The following is a 19,633-nucleotide window of genomic DNA, read 5'->3' as shown; positions in this document are numbered from 1 at the left end:
GTGCAGTTTGTATATATGTGTATATCTCAACTTTAAATATGTAAATATGACCATTGACCTGTTAAACTGGTGGACAGACTCCTGTGGCTGTAGCTGTCAGACTGAAGGCTAAGCTGTTATTAGATGTGCCAACGCGGCTCAGTCAAGGACATTTAATGTTCAGGCTGTGGCTTCCTGGCTGTAGCGCTCAGTTATGAAGGTTAAGGAGATCCTCTTTTCTTTAGGTGTCGCACACAAAGAGTAAAATTCATTTCCAGGCCACCTAGATGACGACAGGAGCCACATTTTAAATAATCACAGCGTGCTGCAGAGTGTTCTTTGTTATTGCCTCTGTGTGGTGCAGAGAGTCAGGCTCAGAAGAAATGCCAAACACACGAGGGGGAGTGTTTCCAACATGATCCAGAGGCTTAGTTCAGCTGTTTCGTCAAGTTCTAAATTCCCTCCGCAGATCTTCACATTGACTTGGTTCCTTTACCGTGACTCTATTTTTAGAGTTTGTGCACAAAGATCCACATTTCATCATGCAAAGCTCGTCTGTTGGACATCTTCACAGGATCAAGACATCAGAGGCTGCTCGTCTTTCATCTTCAGAAACAGCGACAGCCTTCGAGTCAGAAATACAACGAAATATTTGTTCCTACACTGACTCGATATTTTACCTGTTAAACATTGTAGTGAATGAGCTTCTGTAAACTGAGACCGGCTTCTGTGGACCACCGTTCTCCTTCTCAGTGATGACAGGTTATTTTCTGTGCCCCACAGAGATAATCTCTGCTGATACAGTTTCACTGGCACATGGGACTGTCTGTCAAACTGAGGTTTGCACAATGCTGCCTGGCTCTGGCTTTCTTCTTTTTGATGAGGGATTCCCACAAATCTGAGCTACGTAAAAATTGTTAAAACAATAGCATAAAGGCTGAAGCACGGTTGGCTGCTGGGCGTTGACCGTCTCATTGTAATATTTCCTGTATTTGGTTTTTGGGGCATATTGAGCTTTTCAGATCCTGGTTTCATGCAGCCACACAGACCATTAGGTTAAATGTCCCTTAGCAAAATCTATCCAACCATCGTGAAATTGAGGATTTTGGAGGGTCTCCTTCTTAGGGTCTCCAGCACTACTCACAGCAAAACAGCCCCAGAGCATAATGCTACTACCACCATGCTTGACCTTTGATCTTTTGGAGAAGGCCAAATGTCGGGATCCTCTCAGTCTGTGTAAAACTTGTTTTGACTGTGGACAGTGACGCTGGTGTTCCAGCGGTTTCGAGTTCATGACACACTTTAACCCTGGTGGTTTCTGGGCTGTTCCTGAACATCCTCTCATCGGAGGGCCACAGCTTGGCTGGTCTTCCTCAGCAAAGTGGTGACATATCCAAATAACTGGTACTTTTGTCCAGTAGTTTGTGTTTGATCTGCAGTTGTTCTGATGTAGCTCTATGATGCTTCTCTGATGGACCGTCCCAAAACCCCAACTTCAAATTTACTGACTATGTTTAAAAGCTGGTTCTGCACCAGGAAACCCACCAGGCCGTGATGAGTGGTGAAATATGCAGCCAGAGTTATGCCCGAGGCTCCAAAGGTGTCTTATGAAGGTGGGACTTCAAACTTGTTTTGTAAAGATTTTAAGGATGTATGCATCTTTCATGACCTTTTAGCATTAACAGTGGAAGAAACCACCTCTTTGCTGTTACCTGTTTGACGTCTGTATCTGTAACAGGCTTTAGACACTGTGGCACATGTGGGTCGGGGTTGTGCGGAGCAGGCGATTAAACCCCATCAGCCTCATGGTGCAGAGACTCGTCTGATGCTGTTCAGTCATTTTGGTCTCATTTTGAGAGAAAATGCTGCAGACCTTCTGATGCAATACAAAGGTTGCTTTAAAATAAGGTGAATCTACTTTTTATTGTCATGTTTCTAAGCTGGTCAACCCCTGATTGATGCATGGTGGAAAACCATCAGAGACACTGGGACCACTGTTTACATTCTGATTGTTTTTCATGGTTCCAGTGATGTCGAGCATATGGTGCCTTGCACCATTAAAGCCAAAGCTATCTTTGCCCTCATACTGACAGAAGGCTATTTTGGAGGTTAGTGTGTGGGGAGAGATATGTCAGCTGTTCAGCACTATGCTCCATAACAGCAGGAAAAAAAGAGAAAGCACTATAGCCTGTCAACTTTGGGAACTGGGATGCACAAGGAGGCATGGACACGCTCTTTGGTGGATTAAATACATCTTGTTAACCTTAAAGGCTCTGTGAGAAACAGCACAGCACTCCCAAAGGATCAGTGGCCATGCTGGAGGTTTCATCCAGCTCGTGTTTGTTTTGGATAAAGTAGTTTTGCTTTTTTGAAACTGGTGCAGAAAGAGTGCATGCAGGCATGTGTTCGTCCTATAGATCACCTGCTTAGTTTGAGAGCTGGTGCATTGGTGCAGGTAAGCTTATGTATTCTTCTTTAATTTGGAAATGTGTATAGAAATGATATTTTTTATTTTTGCAGTTGAATATAGCCAACAAGAAATCCTGTTGAATAGAGTATCACTGGAACATTATATAGTTGAATTATATTGCAGAGTTGTATTAAGCTGGTTTGCTGTATTGCTCTGAAAGGATTTCAGTTTTTATTTCTATGGTGTGTATTTTGCAGAATAGGTTTTAATAGGCTTATGATAAAATATTAGGGCTCTACAGGTAATCTAGATAACTGGTTCCAAAGACAGTGCCGTGTGTGACGCATCATAAAATACCATTTTAGCTGGTAGGTAATGTAATGGAGCAGACTGGCCTATGCTTGGAGTGCTGCTGGGAGGAGCTGGCGTGTTTGATGGTCTCAAATATCATATCAATCGGTCATCGGTCGATCGCTTGTTGGCTTTTCAGAGCTTTCCCTTCCTCGGAGTTCAGCTCATGTTGCCTTATGGAGGTTTGATCACAGCTGAGTCTATATTGGTGGGGATGAACTCAGCCAAGTGCGGTGACAGAGATTACTCTGCTCTTCATTACTGACTGGCACGCCATCACAGGGATCAACAATATGAGACACTGATGCCATGTATATCCAGTTTGATGGGGTTACCATTTTGGACGTTGTGGTTTGATGGTTAGCCTGAAAGGAATTAATCTGTTTTTGCAATGATGTCCAAAAGATTTATGCAGAAATCAGTAATGTCTGTACCCCTGAACTGTGAGCTGAATGAGTTCGTGGAAAAGCTGATTTCTCTTTTTGTAACACGGTTAGACAACATATCATGACTCAGGGTCACCTCGGGTACGTTTGTATTTGCAGCCTGCTGACTGTGATAGAAAACAAACTTCTCCAGTCAAGAACAAGAGACATGGGAGACAATAAGCCTGGAGGAATAGTAGCAGCTGCAAGTATGTTTATTTCTAAATGCATTTGTACTTTTTCAACAGAGTTCTTACCATGAGTCAAAGGCCTTTAGGCCTCTAACGCCGCCTGTGTGTGTTTGTTTGCCAGAGAACCGTCTGCAGGTGGTGAAGGGCTTGGACGACGCAGAGGTCTCAGAGTGTGAGAGCTGCTCCTTTGAGGTATCTCTTAACCTAGCCTACATAGAGGGCGTGTGGATGAGGGATGGGACGCAGCTCAAATCTAAACCCAACTGTCGCATCAGCACACACGGGAAGAAACACTCCCTCTTACTGAACAGGGTGGCTTTGGGAGATGCCGGTTTGTTCTCCTTCCAAGCTAATGGCATTCAGACCTCAGGCCGACTCACTGTCAGAGGTAATGTGACAAAACTACTTGCATGCTCACAGGATTGAATGTTTTTATATGGCCCAGACCATCTCTGTGTTAGATCCCAAAATCAGGTCAGTGACTTTCTCCGGGGCTTCAATAACCTGAACCACTAACTCGAGGGTCATACGTGTTTTTAAGAGGCTGTAGTTTCTGCAGTGAAGTGCATGCTGTAGTTGAAATGTCCAACAACTGCTGGACTTGGACAGATGGTGTTAATCAGTGTTATGAACCCAACAAAGCTATGGAACCGCAGAACATACAGTCACGGCGCACCGTCTTTCATTTTAGTTCGTTCAGGCGATCGTGGCTCAAGAGTTGGCAGTTCGTCTTGTAATCGGACGGTTGCCGGTTCGAGCCCCGGCTCTGACAGTCTCGGTCGTTGTGTCCTTGGGCAAGACACTTCTCCTGTTGCCTACTGGTGGTGGTCAGAGGGCCCGGTGGCACCAGTGTCCGGCAGCCTCGCCTCTGTCAGTGCGCCCCAGGGTGGCTGTGGCTACAATGTAGCTGCCATCACCAGTGTGTGAATGTGTGTGTGGATGTGTGGATGACTGGGTGTGTAAAGCGCTTTGGGGTCCTTAGGGACTAGTAAAGCTATACAAATACAGACCATTTAGTTCAATAAATAAATAATGATATGGAGTAATATGTCAGATTGCAGTTAGCCAATATTTTAGTGGCAAAAAGCTCTCTTTGGTTACTTTCACTAAGCTTCGAGTCATAGTGTGGATATTTCCTGCCAGCTAGGGACATTCACATTGTGAAGGAGCTGGAAGATGTCGACACAGTCGAGCGTCAACCTGTAACCTTCGTGTGCGAGGTCAGCCAGATGGATGTGGATGGTCGGTGGTACAGAGATGACTGCCGGATCCGTCCTGGGGACAGCATCAAGATCAGACACCAAGGTAAAAGATCAGTTATCTTAGCAGTAGACCTTATTTTGGGGGAGCTATCCTTATAGTTGCTTGAACTGATGAGCTTCAGTCATTGGTACCTGAACCATAAGGAAACCGAGGAAAAGGTAATAAGCAGAATAAAATAATGTGATTTCAGGTGAAACTCATTCTCTGTCCTTCAAGTCAGTCAGACCAGAACATGCAGGAGAGATCAGGTTCACGGCAGAGCGGGTCTCATCCTGTGCAACCCTCACGGTACAAGGTGAGCCCCGAGATTCACACCTCACACTGGGTATGAAGGAAATCCTGATAAACACACAAGAAATAGCTCTTATAAAACAATAAAGATCATACAAACCTGAGTTTATTCTTCCACTCTCAGAGCTTCCAGTCCAAATAGTGCGTCCTCTGAGAGTAAAAATCGCCATGTATCGCCACCGAGGTCTGCTAGAGTGCCAGGTGTCACGGCCTAATGCTGAGGTCAGGTGGTACAAGAACAGGAAGGAGCTACTTCCCAGCAAGAAGTATCAGCTAATCAGCCAAGATATCTACAGGCAGCTTGCTATCAATGATGTCTGCTCGTCAGATGAAGACACCTATACATGTGATGCACAGGATGATAAAACCTCCTGCCAGCTTCTGGTGGAGGGTGAGGTTCCCACACTTATGAAATCAAACTATGATGTCAGGAGCTGTGCAGTAGAGGTAATATGTATTATGCTGTACGTGCAGAGCAGGCTATCACCATAGTGCGGGGGATGAAATCGGTGGAGGTGATGGAGCCAGAGCCTGCACGATTCCAGGTAGAGACCAACTTGAAATCAGGGAGGCCACCAAAGTGGACGCTGAACGGTGAGGTCGTGGAGCCATGGGCGGCAGTGGACATTGACAGGGAGGCCACCCTCCACAGCCTGTGCTTCACCTCCACAGAAAGCTCCATGTCAGGCCCGGTGGTCTTTGTAGCTGGCAAGAGTCGTTCCACCGCTCAGCTTACGGTTAAAGGTGAATCTCCCACACCGCCTCAAGCTGATAACATGGTATTCTCCAATGAAATAATGGAAATACGCTGCTGAACAAGTAAACCTGTCTTCCCTTTTAGAGCGGCCTCTTCAGGTGGTCCACCACTTGGATGACGTGGAGGCAAAAGAGAGCAGCTCTGTGACTCTGAGCTGTGAGTTCGCCCCGTCTCCCAGGGTGGTGCGCTGGTTTAAGGGCCGCACAGCTCTGAAATCCTCTAACAAGTACAGCATGAAGAGGGAGGGGAAACGAGCAGAGCTGACCATCCACGGCCTGACGGGGATGGATGCGGGACAGTACCGCTGTCTGGCTGGAGGGTCACAGAGCTCGGCACATGTTAAAGTAGAAGGTAGGTTCAGTGTGGTGTGATGCAAACGTTAATATGAAGCCTTTTCAGGACACGTTGATGAATTGAGCCTTTGTATTGCAGTGCGGACACTGAAGTTGATCAAACACCTTGAACCGGTGGAAATTGAGGAGAATGGCGTCGCCACTTTCTCGTGTGAACTCAACTACGTGGTGGCCAATGTGGAATGGCTCCTCAATAATGTCCGGCTCTATTCCAACGCCATCAACAAGATCCACCACATGGGCACCATGCACAGCCTCACAATCAAAAAGCTTCGGCCACAGGAGAGCAGGGTTACCTTCAAAGCGGGCCTTCTCACTGAGACAACCACCTTAAAGGTCAAAGGTCAGTGACAGAAGGAGTTGCTTAAATTTCTCAGAAACATAAATTGCAATAATAACAACACAAAGACTAACCTGTATTGTGTCCCAGAATGCCCAGCAGTGTTCCTGAGGCCTCTGGAGGATGCAGTTGGAGAGGAGCAAGGGGAGCTTTGTCTTCAGTGTGAAATTTCCAAAGAGACGGCGAGCCCTGCTTGGAAGAAGGACGGTGTAGTTTTGACAGCTGATGACAAACACGAGCTGCTCCAGTTTGGGAAGTCCATGGCTTTGATCATCCATTCACTGAGCAAGGACGATGCAGGACAGTACACGTGTGATCTCGGCACAAGTCAGACCAAAGCCAAAGTCACAGTACATGGTGAGTAGAGATGGCACGATACCACTTTTTCATGTCCGATACGTAATATCGGATCGGTCCATCTCTAATGGTGAGTAGTAGGAGAAGAAACGCCATTTCTAATAAGCTCTCAAACCAGAGGGTAAATTGTTTTATGTGAGTTTATCAGTAAAAGCTCTTGTATTTCTGAAACCATTTAAGAATTTAAATAATTTAAGGTCATTATTTCTTTATTCTGCACCATGTTTAATGAGTCTTGGTGGCATTAAACCTTTCTGAGATCTCATCCACAGTTAGTATAGCATTCAGCTGATATATGTGGTCATTCACTGATTGTATTTATTTACAGACTTACACATTACAATTGTCCAGCGTTTGAAGACGACGGCTGTCCTCGAGGGAGACACCTGCACTTTTGAGTGTCTTCTCTCCCATGATCTTGACGATAAACCTTCCTGGACCATTAACGGCCAGCTCATGGTTACCAACAGCCGTATTCAGCTCACCAACAGCGGCCGCATGTATACGATGACAGTTAGAGATGCGTTACTTACTGACGCTGGAGATGTGGTCTTCACAATTAAAGATCTAACCTGTAGGACCATGCTTTTTGTTCAAGGTACATAATCTTTCCTAAGATATGGTCACGCCTGGAGAGTTTATACACATTATACATATCCTACACTGTAAATTGTTTCAAGATGTTGAGCGAGCCAATGTGCCTTTTCTCACACAGAGAAGCCAGTGCACATCTTCAGGGACTTGTTGAACGTCAAGGCCGTGCCCGGTGAGGATGCAGAGCTGAGCTGTGAAATCACCAAACCAGAAGTCACCATCCGTTGGCTGAAAAACGGGCGTCTGATCAAGGAGAGCCCCAAGTATGAGATGAGCGTGGAGAAACATCTGGCACGGTTGGTGATCAAAAGCACCACTATCCGAGACTCCGGAGAGTACTGCTGTGAGGCCGAAGGCGTGGCCTCCCGTGCCAAGCTTGAGATCAGAGGTAGCTTCGATTTGACTTTTCATTCATTCTTGGTTTTATAAAGGTAGCAACCATTTACAGGTAGCGGTAAAACACAGGTTGCAGCACGGAGGCGCAGATTGAAAGGATCGATATTATCTCCACGCTTATACGTCTTTGGGTTTTTTATGGCTGGATCGGCTTTACTAAGCTGCCTTTTCATTTCAGAGTTACAGCACACATTTGCCAGGGAGCTGAAAGACACTCGAGCAGAAGAAAGAGGAAAGGTGACACTCGAGTGCGAGACGAGGCAGCCAGCCAAGCGTGTGACCTGGCTGAAGGGCTTCATTGAGCTGCGGCCTGGAAGGAAGTATGTCATCAGGCAGAAGGGCGTGGTGCTGTCGCTCGCCATCACCTCACTGGAGAAATCGGACTCAGATATTTATATATGTGACGTTGGCACCATGCAAAGCCGGGCACAGCTGACTGTGCAAGGTGAGCGTGGATCATTTAAATTAAACTGGGCCGTATCAGGCAGTGATGGAAAATACTGTAAAACAAAGGAACCAACACACCGGGAGAAATGCCAATATGATGAGTGCTGCAATGCAACGTTTATCATTCCTGAGTAAAATGTTTGGTAAAAATCTAATGGTGCTGATCGGGTCACGTACGCTGTAAGCTTGTAAGAGTTTTGTCTTTTCCGTCTCGCAGGTCAGAAGGTGGTGATTCTGGATGAACTGGAAGACGTTGAGTGTCTGGAGGGGGACACGGTCACGTTCAGGTGTCGAATCTCTCCCAGTGACTACGCTGGGGCCAAGTGGTATTTGGATGAGACTTTGCTTTACACCAACGAGCTCAATGAGATCCAGGTGCTTTCAGGAGGCTTCCACACCCTTACGTTTAAACAGCTGGCCCGTAAAGACACCGGCACGATTTCCTTCGCAGCAGGGGACAAAAGATCGTACGCCTCGCTGTTGGTTCGAGGTAAAGCTGAGATCTTCGGGTTTTAACGTGTATTTTTTGTCACATCTTACATGTGCTGTGCTTCATCTGTTCATGACACCAGAAAGGCGTCCCACCATTTGTAAGTCACTTGAGGACTGCGAGGCCATCGAAGGAGGTGGTTTGATTTTGTCCTGTGTGACCTCCAAGCCGTGTCACATCCTGTGGTACAAAGATGGCTGTCTCATGTGGAACTCCTCAAGATACTTTACCAGTCGTTTGGGGTGCGAAGCTCGGCTGACCATTCGAGAAGTTTGCAAAACAGATGCAGGAGTGTACGAGTGCAGTGCTGGCTCTGTTACAACCAGGGCCGCGGTCGCTGTCAAAGGTACCAATAGGGATTTATTTGTCATGTGCTTGCTGAGGGTCGAACATTTCTGGTAGATTGTATATGATTACATAGGAGAAATTATAATAAGTAAAGATTTCTTCATTGTCACTCCTAGCCATCCCAGCAGAGTTCATCCACCATTTGAAGCATGTGCAGGCCAAAGAAGGAGAAGCTGTCACCCTGACCTGTGAGTACTCTCTGCCTGGGGTCCACGTCCACTGGAAGAAAGGTTTTGAGAGCATCAGGCCAGGAGACAAGTACGTGATGAAACAGAGGAAGACGATCAACTCTCTGACCATCAAAGCCCTGAAACCCGAGGACGCTGGACAGTACACATGCCAGTGCAGAGACCACCACACTACAGCAAGTCTCAAAGTACACGGTAAAGCTCTTCATCACACTACAAACTCACCTGACACAGCTTTACCAAAAACTTCTTCTTTTTTAGCATTTACAACATGTTTCACAGCCATTGCGAGCTCATGCACGTATAAAAGGAGCAGTGCAGTTTTATCCAGCTCACCTGGAGAAATACAGACGCATGCAACATGCAATAACTTACTGTGCACTGATATATGGCAGTTAGCCACACACAGGTACAGCTGCTAATGCAATAAACTATCACACAAAGCTTTTATCCTCTTTGTCTATATCTATGATGTCACTCCTTATTTTCCAGCTGTTCCCATCACATTCATGCAACAACTCAAGAATATGCAAGCAGAAGAGGGCAGCAGCGTCATACTGCGCTGTGAAATTTCCAAACCTGGGATCCCGGTAGAGTGGAGGAAAGAGGATGAGGTGCTGAAGAACAGTGTGAAGTACCAGATAAGGAAACGGGAGACCACACTGGAGCTCCTCATATGGAAACCTGTGCCCGAGGACGGTGGGGTCTACAGCTGTGTGTGTGCTGATCAGATGACATCTGCCACTGTCAAGATTACAGGTAGGAGTTTATTTACCAACGAGCTGATAAAGGAATAATTATGAGGCCATCTGTGATTATTTATCTGGTCTTAATGGGTTTCTCAGCTCTCCCAGTCACCTTCAAGCAGAAGCTGAGGAACGTGTTGATAGAGGAGGGCAACACTGCCACGTTACGCTGTGAGCTCTCCAAACCCGGTCCGTCGGTGGAGTGGAGGAAAGGCGGGGATGAACTGATTAGAAATGGAGAGAAATATCACATACGACAGAGAGACATGCTCGTCGAACTGAGGATCTTTGATGCGACCCCCGAGGACAGCAGCATCTACACGTGCATCTGTGGAAACGTGGAGACCACCGCCACTCTGACTGTTAATGGTAACTTATGTTCTAGTGTTTTCTGTGTATCTGGCAGGTACAGGCAGTCACACATTTGAAACCCACACATTACGGCTTTAATTAATTACCTCAGTGAGTTTCAGAGCAGACCCGTGAAAGAAGGATGTGCTGCATGTTTGTTTTCAGGGACTTCACTTATCTCGTCCACTTACTTTGCCTTTTAGCTCTTCCCATCGTCTTCAAACAAAAGCTAAAAAATGTACAAGTCGAGGAAGGACACAACATCACGCTGTGTTGTGAGATCTCTAAACCTGGTGTCCCAGGGGAATGGAGGCTCGGAGGAGATCTGCTTGAGCACGGAGACAAGCACCAGATAAAACAGAGGGGCTCGGTCCTGGAGCTGAGCATCAGAGATGCCGTACCAGACGACAGCGGTGTCTACACATGTGTGTGCAGAGAGCAGAGGACAAAGTCTACGGTTAAAGTTATTGGTGAGTTTACTCTCTGTGCCACATCTCGTTATTACTTAGCCCTGCTAAATGAGGCCTGTACAGTCCGAGCTTTGCTCAGGTGTCACAGACCCGAATGCTCACACTAGCAAACTTCCATCGTTTCTGCTTCTGTCGGTCACACGTCCTGAGGATCAGTTCGTTAAGCACATCACCTGGCTGCTACTTACCTTCTTTATCTCTGTGGAAGCAGTAACGGTAAACGTTGCTTTTCAAAGTACTGCACAGAGACCTGTGAGAAATGTCTTTTCACTGAACTTTGACCTGTAAATCATATTTGTCTCGTTCTTGCCTTAGTTTTACTTCACACATATAAAAATATATGCGCCTGCTTTGACAGCGATCCCTGCGACATTTAAGGTGAGCCTGAAGAGTCAGGTGGCCGAAGAAGGGAACAGCGTGACGTTGCAGTGTGAGCTGTCAAAGAAGGGAGTCCCGATTCAGTGGCAGAAGCAGGGTCAGCTGCTCTCTGAGGAGGGATCTCGGGGAAAGTATCGCACACAGCTCGAAGGAAAGACGGCTAAACTGACCGTTTTAAACATCCAACCGGAAGACGCAGGGAAATACAGCTGCATCACAGGAGATGAGAAAACCACTGCTGAAGTCAAAGTGAAACGTAAGTTTAAATCAGTTTGTGACTTTAACTGCATCGGTCCTGGCTATATAACCTCTGTGCTACATGAAAAAGCAGAAATAAAGACTGAATAAGAAATAAAGACAGTGGGTAGGTGTAAACAGCACAAATCCATTCAATCACCAAAAAAGATCCATTTTCCAACAGCACTTCCTGTAACATTTAAACGGGAGATCCGGAGCCTGGTGGTAAAGGAAGGGGACAGCGGCGTTTTCTGCTGTGAGCTCTCCAAACCTGGAGCTGCAGTCAGCTGGAGGAAAGGCAGAGTCCTTCTGAAACCTGGAGAGAAATACGAGATGAAACAGGACGGACGCGTCACTAAACTGCTCATCAACCACGTGGAGGAGAGCGATGCCGGCAAATACACCTGCAAGACTAAAGACAGCCAATCGACTGCTGAGCTCACAGTCGTAGGTGAGACGCACCCCCAACATCTGATTGTGATTTCATGAAGCACTCTTCTTCCTTCTTTTTGAATTTTTATGTCATTATTTAACAGAGTCACCCAAGCGCAGACGTCAAAGAGGTCAGCCACAAAATAGTCAAAATGAACTAAGTAGACCCGTCATCACTGTGTGAACCCACTCATGTTTCCATATGTCGTCACCCAGTTTGTGTCACAGTGACAGTGTGTCCTCTCCTGTAAAGGATTTCTTTTAAAGTCCTGCATCATTTAAGCGTCGAAGCCAAAGCTTCCTGAATCTTATTATGAGCAGCAGTCCATCATTTGTCTCATGCAGGCATCATGAGACAAACTCACAGCCTGGAATATAATGGATTAGAGTTTAATCCATTATAGCGCATATTGAATACCCGCGTTTCCTCTGTAGTAGCTTTGTAGCAGAGTGGATACTGGATAGTGGATTTCTCCATCTGTAGTCGTGTTTTCCACTCATTGCTGAAGTTGTACCATAAACAACCCTCCTATGCTTTATGGATTTCAGTGTGACCTTTAATTTTATCTGTAATAATTGTTTATGTATTTTAAAATCACATCCCTTTAGTGCGCGACACGTGATGTTCTCTGTGGCTCTTGGTTTTCGTTAGAGTTACCGCCTAGTTTCAAGATACTGCTAGCCAATCAGGAGGTGACGGAGGGCAGCAGTGTGGTTCTGCGCTGTGAGCTCACCAAACCTGCGTCCGCGGTGGAGTGGAGGAGAGGAGGAGAGCTGCTGAAGAATGGAGACAAGTACCAGATGAGGAAAAAGGACCTGCAGGTGGAGATGAAGGTCGCAGACCTCTGTGTGGAGGACAGTGGAGATTATACTTGTATATGTGGAGAACAGAGGACGACAGCTGAGATCAGAGTGAATGGTGAGCGCTGCTGCTTTCACGGTAGCAGTTTTTCAGCATCCTGAATGTCATAAAGCAACATTTAAAGATGAAGATGACGAACAGAAATATGGTGACTCAAAAATGATGCAGTATATACATATATCTTTGTTTAAATCTATTTTATATGTCATTGACTTCATCTCAGTGTCTGTCAGAGCTACAGAAGCATAAAGCTGACGTACATTTCAGGATGTCTCCTCTGCTCTTTTCTAGAGCGGCCCATCAAATTTCTTCAAGACTTGAAGAATATTCAGGTGCAGGAGGGCGGTGTTGTTACACTGTGCTGTGAGCTGTCCCAGCCTGGGGTCCCCGTGCAGTGGACAAAGGGAGGCACTGTCCTTTCAAACGGAGACAAATACCAGATCAAGCAGAGCGGCTGCATCCACGAGCTCCACATCAGGAAAAGCCTCCCCGAGGACAGCGGCACCTACAGCTGCATTTGTGATGACATAAAATCCACGGCAACAACAATTGTTACTGGTGAGATGCGTTCAGCAACATCACGTACGGGGCGATCGTGGCTCAAGAGTTGGCAGTTCGTCTTGTAATCGGAAGGTTGCCGGTTCGAGCCCCGACTCGGTCGTTGTGTCCTTGGGCAAGACGCTTCACCCGTTGCCTGCTGGTGGTGGTCAGAGGGCCCGGTGGCGCCAGTGTCCGGCAGCCTCGCCTCTGTCAGTGCGCCCCAGGGTGGCTGTGGCTACAATGTAGCTGCCATCACCAGTGTGTGAATGTGTGTGTGAAGGATGACTGGATGTGTAAAGCGCTTTGAGGTCCATTTACAATTAAGCTTTAACAATCTACAAATCTTGTGTTTTTGTAATGTGTCTGGCTATCACTCCTTAGCTATACCAGTGACCTTTAAGCAGAAACTGAAGAACCAGGAAGCTGTGGAGGAGGGCTGCGTGACCTTACGCTGTGAGCTTTCCAAAGCTGGAGTCCCCGTGGAGTGGAGGAAAGACGCTCAACTGGTGAAAGAGGGAGAAAAAATACAAATAAAGCAAGAAGGCCGAGTGGCGGAGATGTTAATCAGAAATGTAACTCTGGCAGACTCTGGCGAGTACAGCTGCTCTGTTGGGACTGTTGTGACATCAGCTGACATCAAAGTAAGAGGTAAGCTTCACTACAGCTTCACTACAGCTGGGGTAGAGATATAAACTGTCCAGCTGGGGATGACCACAGGAGAAACACCCAGCACTTCCTACTAACCACGGCAGATTTAGAAAATGATTCGTAATTTCAGATTTCACTCACTTTGTATTCTTTTCTGTAGCACTTCCTGTTACATTTACAAAGGAGGTTGAGAATTTGGAGGTGAGGGAGGGGGACGGTGGAGTTTTCTGCTGTGAGCTCTCCAAACCCGGAGCTCCGGTGGACTGGAGGAAAGGCAGAGTGATCCTGAAGCCTGGATACAAATACGAGATGAAACAGGAGGGACGCGTCACCAAGCTGATCATCAACAACGTGGAGGAGAGCGATGCTGGCAAATACACCTGCAAGACTACAGACAGCCAATCCACTGCTGAGCTCACAGTTAAAGGTAAACCCAGCTCCCACACTAGAAACACTGAATCTGAGAGAATGAACTTTTATAAAATAAAGTCAAATAACTCCATAACTCCTCTTTGGTGCTTCTTGCAGCGCCGCCGGTCACATTCAAGACTAAGCTAAGGAACCAGCAGGTGGAGGAGGAGAACAGCCTGACCCTGAGCTGCGAGCTGTCCAAGCCTGGCCTTGCTGTGGAGTGGCGGAAAGGAGAAGAGCTGCTGAGGAATAATTTCAAGTACCAGATTAAAAATCGAAACAGCGTCATGGAGCTGACGATCAAAAACGCACAACTGGAGGACAGCGGCCTCTACAGCTGTTTCTATGGAGATGTCAAGACTACAGCCAATGTCACAATCACACGTAAGCCAAGAGTGTGGATGTGAAAGTGTCTGGTTCACTCATAAGCCTACGTTTACCAAATGAAATGTGTTCTTTCCTGATCGTTAGACTTCAAATTCGATTTTCTACTCCACATCCACAGCTATCCCGCTCACGTTCAAAATGGGTCTGAAGAACCAGGAGGCCCCTGAAGGAGGCAACGTGTCCCTGCGCTGTGAACTATCCAGGGCCGGGGTGCCCGTGCAGTGGTGGAAGGGGGAGGACCAGCTTTATCATGGAGGAAGGTATCAGATGACGCTGAAGGGGAGGATAGCTGAGATGACCATCAGAAACATCCAGCCAGAGGATGTTGGCGAGTACAGCTGCGCCTTCGGGGAGCAGAAGACCACAGCTGAAGTCAACGTGAGAGGTAAAATTTTCTTTATTGCATTTTATTGCGAATTGCTACCCTGGACCCAGGGGCTATGTTGTCTGGGGGCTTTTGACCCCTGGTAGGGTCTTCCATAGCAAATTGGCCCTGGGTGAGGGACGAGACAAAGAGCGATTCAGAAGACCCCTATGAGAAGGCCATCAAACAGTTCACCCTGCCCGGGTTACCGGGGCCCCGCTCTGGAGCCAAGCCCGAGGCAGAGCGTCTGGTGGCTAGGCTTTAGTCCATGGGGCCCGGCCGGGCACAGCCCAAAAAGGGGACACGGGCCCATCCTCCTGCAGGCCCACCACCCGCAGGAGGCACCGTAGGGGTCGGGTGCTTTGTGTGCCTGGCGGCGGCCAGGAGTGGAGGCCCTGTCGGACTGATCCCCTGCCAAGACTGAACTCAGGCCCGACCTGCGCTGTATAACTGTGCATTAAACACGCTGGAGTTTTGTGGAACCACAATCCCACAATTCATATGAACCCATTAATTTATCCCTTTCCTGAACCGCTTACCACCCCGGTGAGAGCTGCGCCTCTGTCAGACCTTCATGCGCCTCCCCGACCACCGGCAGGCGCGAACCCCCTTGCAGCTCCTCCTCTTTCTCCTCCCTTTCACCCGTCAGGCATGGACCCTCGCGCTCCGCCTCCTCCTCCAGCGACGGCTTGGCAGGTTCCCCCCGTGCTCTCCGTGTGCTGACCTCCGGCTCGGGCTGAGCAGGTGGGTGAGCTGTTGGTGGACCCAGTGGTTGTTTCGTGGCCCTCCTCCAGGGAGCAGGAAAAGGCGCCTCGGCCGAGTACAAGCCGTTCCCACCTGAGGAGTGGGGATGGGTGCGGCGGCAGGCTGCGTCCTGGCTGGTTGCAACTTGGGGGCCGGCACGGGCACCAGAACATTTCGGACGTCGGCCACTCCCATGCATTTGAGGGATGACGGTGGGGGTGGCGACGATGTCGGCCAGGACTGGATCTGAGCTGCCAGACTCGCAATCCTCTGCATGCGGCGCTTAACCAGGTCCTCCAGTTCTTCCTGCTGTGTGGCCACCATCTCAGCCGCCATCCGGGTCAGCTCCTTCCCCGGCTGGCCCAGTCGCGGGTCTGCTGTGTCCCCTTCCTGGGTTTCGGCACCACTGTAACAAACCCACAGCAGACCCGGTGCACGTTCATGCTTTCAAGCATCTCTTTATTACAACTCAAGGTTGCCGTTCACGACACACACTTTTTTGTGGATGCCGTGCAGGTGCGTCCGCCTTACCTGCATGGCACCGCAAGCCACGCCCACCACACTGTGATCATCGCCTCTTTGTAAAAAAGTAATCTGAATATCTCTTTTCTTTCTTCACGCAGCGGCAGCATCGGTGTTCTTTGAAAAGGAACTTGAGAGCCAAACTGTGGTGGAGGGGAAGTCTGTGCTGTTCTCCTGTGAAGTCTCCAGTCCTAATGTGCCCGTAACGTGGAAGAAGGGCAACACTGTGGTGGAAGAAGGAGAACGCTGTATCGTGACAAAGAAAGGCCCCAGTCACACTCTGCAGATCAAGAAATTGCATCTGGAGGATGCTGGGGAGTTCAGCTGTATCACCAGGGGCAAAAAGACCACTGCCAAGTTGATTGTCAGGGGTGGGTGTATATGGCAGTCTAATGTCATTATTTGTTGAAATATTGGGCTAATTTATTTACATGACACGAAATCCAGAGCTGACCCTTCTGAGTTGAGTTAATGTAAACGTATCAAATTCCCTTTTCTAAAAGAAAAAGCTGTATCTAGCTGCTGCTTCCTCCACAGAGCGCGTTCGGATCGTTACAGAGCTTCAAGACAAAACGGTGACAGCGGGAGAGGACGCGGTGTTTGTGTGCGAGCTGAGCCACGCAGACGTGAGCGAGGGCGTCTGGTGGCTTGGGAACAGCCCTCTGCAGAAGAACGAGATGAATCAGATGACGTGTCGCGGCCGCCAGCACCGACTGGTCCTCACCATGACAACGCCTGAGGAGACGGGCACGGTTGCTTTTGTGGTCGGGGAGGAGAGGACCTCTGCACGCCTGCTGGTTGTTCCTAAGCCTAAAGGTGAGCATAAGAATACAGTAGAGAGGGTGTATTTAAGTAAAAACTAATAAAATGCTTCAAAGTTATGTACCCCCTGATGATCACTGGGATTTATATCAAATTCTAGTTTTACTGGAGGAGAAGCCCAAAGACACAGTGGTCATGGAGGGCGAGACGGCTACTTTGAGGTGCACCACCTCTGACCTCACCACCTTGGTTACCTGGAAACGCAACCACATTCCTCTTCGAAATGGTGATAAATACGAGATGCGCAAGGACGGAAAAGTCAACCTGCTGCTCATCCGTGACGTCGACCCCCTGGATACTGGTGTATACTCTTGTGATACAGGAGATATGCAGAGCACTGCCAAACTCGCCGTCACTGGTACTTCAGGGCAATGAGCTAAACAATCTTATGATCAGCACGTACAGTGAAGCGTTCTTCTTATACTACTCCCATTTCTGTCCTTTTCCCCCAGAGCTTCCTCCGTTCTTCCAGGAGGAGCTTCAGAGTGTGGAAGCTGAAGAAGGAGCTTCAGCCACCCTGTACTGCGAGCTGTCCAAACTTGGAGTACCAGTTCAGTGGAAGAAAAACAGCTTGCCCCTGAGAGCGAGCAGGAAGTATGAGATGCGACAGGACGGTTGCTTCCTGCAGCTTCACATCAAGGAGCTCAAACTTGAAGACAGTGGCAGCTACTCGTGCCAAGCAGGGGGTGCAGAGACCAGTGCAACTGTGTCTGTGAAAGGTGTGTTACTGTGTTAGCATCCTTCCAGTTGCAGAAACATAAAGTACTGCGTGGTGATGGTGTGACATCACTGAAAACCTTTCAAAAGGACGCATGACTTTCTTCTCCCTTTTAACACATTTTCCAGAACTTCCTCCATTCTTCAAGAAAGAATTAAGAAGTGTGGAGGCTGACGAGGGAGGTACAGCCTCCTTGTACTGCGAGTTGTCCAGACCTGGCGTGTCAGTGCTGTGGAAGAAGAACAGACTGCCTCTGAGAGCCAGTAGAAAGTATGAGATCAGGCAAGAGGGCTGCAGCTTACAGCTTCACATCAAAGAGCTCAAGCCTGAAGACAGTGGCAGCTACATATGCCAAGCAGGAAGTGCAGAAACCAGCGCAAATGTGTCAGTGGAAGGTGTGTGAATGGCTGATTTGCTCGGTTTGTTTTACAGCATCGTTAATATCTGAGTAGAAAATCATTTCTGCATTTCTACATTTTCGTTCATTACTTTCAATCCATCTTCTTTTTTGCAGAGCTTGCACCATTTTTCCAAAAAGAGCTGCAGAATATGAAGGCAGAGGAGGGAAGTACGGCATCGCTGTGCTGTGAGCTGTCCAAGCCTGGGATATCAGTGCAGTGGAGGAAGAACAAGCTGCCTCTGAGAGCCAGCAGGAAGTATGAGATGCAGCAGGACGGCTGCCTCCTCCAGCTTCATGTAAAAGAGCTCAAACCCGAGGACAGCGGCAGCTACACGTGTCAAGCAGGACGTGCAGAGACCACTGCAGCTGTAACAGTGAAAGGTCTGTGATTATGGCCAGTTACATGGTAAATGTTAGTGTTCACAAGCCCTTGATCACTGGGAACTACTTTAAAATTACTTTTGATCATCTATACTTGTTAAAAACAAGTGGAGCAAACTTTAGTCATCTTTTTACATCACATGTACTTTCTATAACTTATTTGCCCTTACCTTAATTTTTCTTTTAATGATAATCCCTAAACCTTTTATTTTTGCCAGAGCTTCAACCTTTTTTCAGAAAAGAATTACAAAACATAGATGCAGAGGAAGGAGGTACAGCATCACTGTGCTGTGAGCTGTCCAAGCCTGGGATATCAGTGCAGTGGAGGAAGAACAAGCTGCCTCTGAGAGCCAGCAGGAAGTATGAGATGAAGCAGGACGGCTGCCTCCTCCAGCTTCATGTAAAAGAGCTCAAACCCGAGGACAGCGGCAGCTACACGTGTCAAGCAGGGGCGGTTGAAACTACTGCAAAAGTGTCCGTGACAGGTATGCAAAACAGAATCCACTGTACAAACACACACGTTTCATTCTGTATGTTGCTATCTTACATTAGCTGTTGAAAAGATATTTTATACGACTTTTGTTTATGCCTGAAGTATTGTATGTATCCTGTATGTATGATGGCTTTTTCTCCAGAGCGCCCACCTGTTTTCAAACAAGATTTGAAAGACGTGGCTGCCGAGGAAGGAGGCACCGCCTTCCTGCACTGTGAAGTGTCTAAACCTGGATTATCAGTGCAGTGGCAGAAGAACAAGCTGCCACTGAGAGCCAGCAGGAAGTATGAGATGAAGCAGGATGGCTGCCTCCTCCAGCTCCACATCAAAGAGCTCAAACCTGAGGACAGCGGCAGCTACTCGTGTCGAGCAGGAGCTGCAGAGACAGCTGCAGCTCTGACAGTGAAAGGTGTGTGCAGCAAGAAAAGCCTGACTTTTCCCAATCATTTGGTAAAGCTCTGATATTAGTGCTGCCTTCTGTTATTCTATCCTGTCCTATTATTTGTTATTCATAATCTTTTAGTTTAGTTTTTTTAATAAACTCACA

General features: G+C 47.7%; 1 protein-coding gene across 9 annotated transcripts in view; it reads left to right on the top strand.

Annotated features, from left to right (window-relative positions):
* The window catches only part of obscna (obscurin, cytoskeletal calmodulin and titin-interacting RhoGEF a), a 40,883-nt gene that overhangs the window by 203 nt on the left and 21,047 nt on the right, over window positions 1-19,633 (top strand). For 5 of the 9 annotated variants that reach the window (XM_084922644.1, XM_084922642.1, XM_084922639.1 and 2 more), the window contains exons 2-36: window positions 3,286-3,374; window positions 3,478-3,744; window positions 4,500-4,661; window positions 4,810-4,914; window positions 5,035-5,301; window positions 5,385-5,654; window positions 5,752-6,018; window positions 6,100-6,363; window positions 6,451-6,717; window positions 7,046-7,315; window positions 7,433-7,699; window positions 7,886-8,152; window positions 8,372-8,644; window positions 8,727-8,990; window positions 9,109-9,375; window positions 9,673-9,939; window positions 10,026-10,295; window positions 10,481-10,747; window positions 11,106-11,381; window positions 11,547-11,813; window positions 11,899-11,925; window positions 12,447-12,713; window positions 12,948-13,214; window positions 13,578-13,844; window positions 14,005-14,271; window positions 14,373-14,639; window positions 14,761-15,027; window positions 16,374-16,643; window positions 16,810-17,088; window positions 17,195-17,452; window positions 17,547-17,813; window positions 17,941-18,207; window positions 18,327-18,593; window positions 18,812-19,078; window positions 19,229-19,495. In XM_084922644.1, coding sequence (XP_084778770.1) covers window positions 3,286-3,374; window positions 3,478-3,744; window positions 4,500-4,661; window positions 4,810-4,914; window positions 5,035-5,301; window positions 5,385-5,654; window positions 5,752-6,018; window positions 6,100-6,363; window positions 6,451-6,717; window positions 7,046-7,315; window positions 7,433-7,699; window positions 7,886-8,152; window positions 8,372-8,644; window positions 8,727-8,990; window positions 9,109-9,375; window positions 9,673-9,939; window positions 10,026-10,295; window positions 10,481-10,747; window positions 11,106-11,381; window positions 11,547-11,813; window positions 11,899-11,925; window positions 12,447-12,713; window positions 12,948-13,214; window positions 13,578-13,844; window positions 14,005-14,271; window positions 14,373-14,639; window positions 14,761-15,027; window positions 16,374-16,643; window positions 16,810-17,088; window positions 17,195-17,452; window positions 17,547-17,813; window positions 17,941-18,207; window positions 18,327-18,593; window positions 18,812-19,078; window positions 19,229-19,495 — 8,684 coding nt within the window. Of the gene's footprint in view, window positions 1-37; window positions 2,435-3,285; window positions 3,375-3,477; window positions 3,745-4,499; window positions 4,662-4,809; window positions 4,915-5,034; window positions 5,302-5,384; window positions 5,655-5,751; window positions 6,019-6,099; window positions 6,364-6,450; window positions 6,718-7,045; window positions 7,316-7,432; window positions 7,700-7,885; window positions 8,153-8,371; window positions 8,645-8,726; window positions 8,991-9,108; window positions 9,376-9,672; window positions 9,940-10,025; window positions 10,296-10,480; window positions 10,748-11,105; window positions 11,382-11,546; window positions 11,814-11,898; window positions 11,926-12,446; window positions 12,714-12,947; window positions 13,215-13,577; window positions 13,845-14,004; window positions 14,272-14,372; window positions 14,640-14,760; window positions 15,028-16,373; window positions 16,644-16,809; window positions 17,089-17,194; window positions 17,453-17,546; window positions 17,814-17,940; window positions 18,208-18,326; window positions 18,594-18,811; window positions 19,079-19,228; window positions 19,496-19,633 lie in introns of those variants that run through there. The other 4 variants (XM_084922643.1, XM_084922641.1, XM_084922645.1 and 1 more) reach the window with 4 other exon arrangements.

This window comes from Perissodus microlepis, chromosome 23 (genome assembly GCF_051167445.1).
Source record: "Perissodus microlepis isolate ML-2025 ecotype Zambia chromosome 23, ASM5116744v1, whole genome shotgun sequence".
Lineage (NCBI taxonomy): Eukaryota > Metazoa > Chordata > Actinopteri > Cichliformes > Cichlidae > Perissodus > Perissodus microlepis.
Note: the sequence above shows the minus strand (reverse complement) of the source record. Positions and strands in the feature narration are given on the sequence as shown.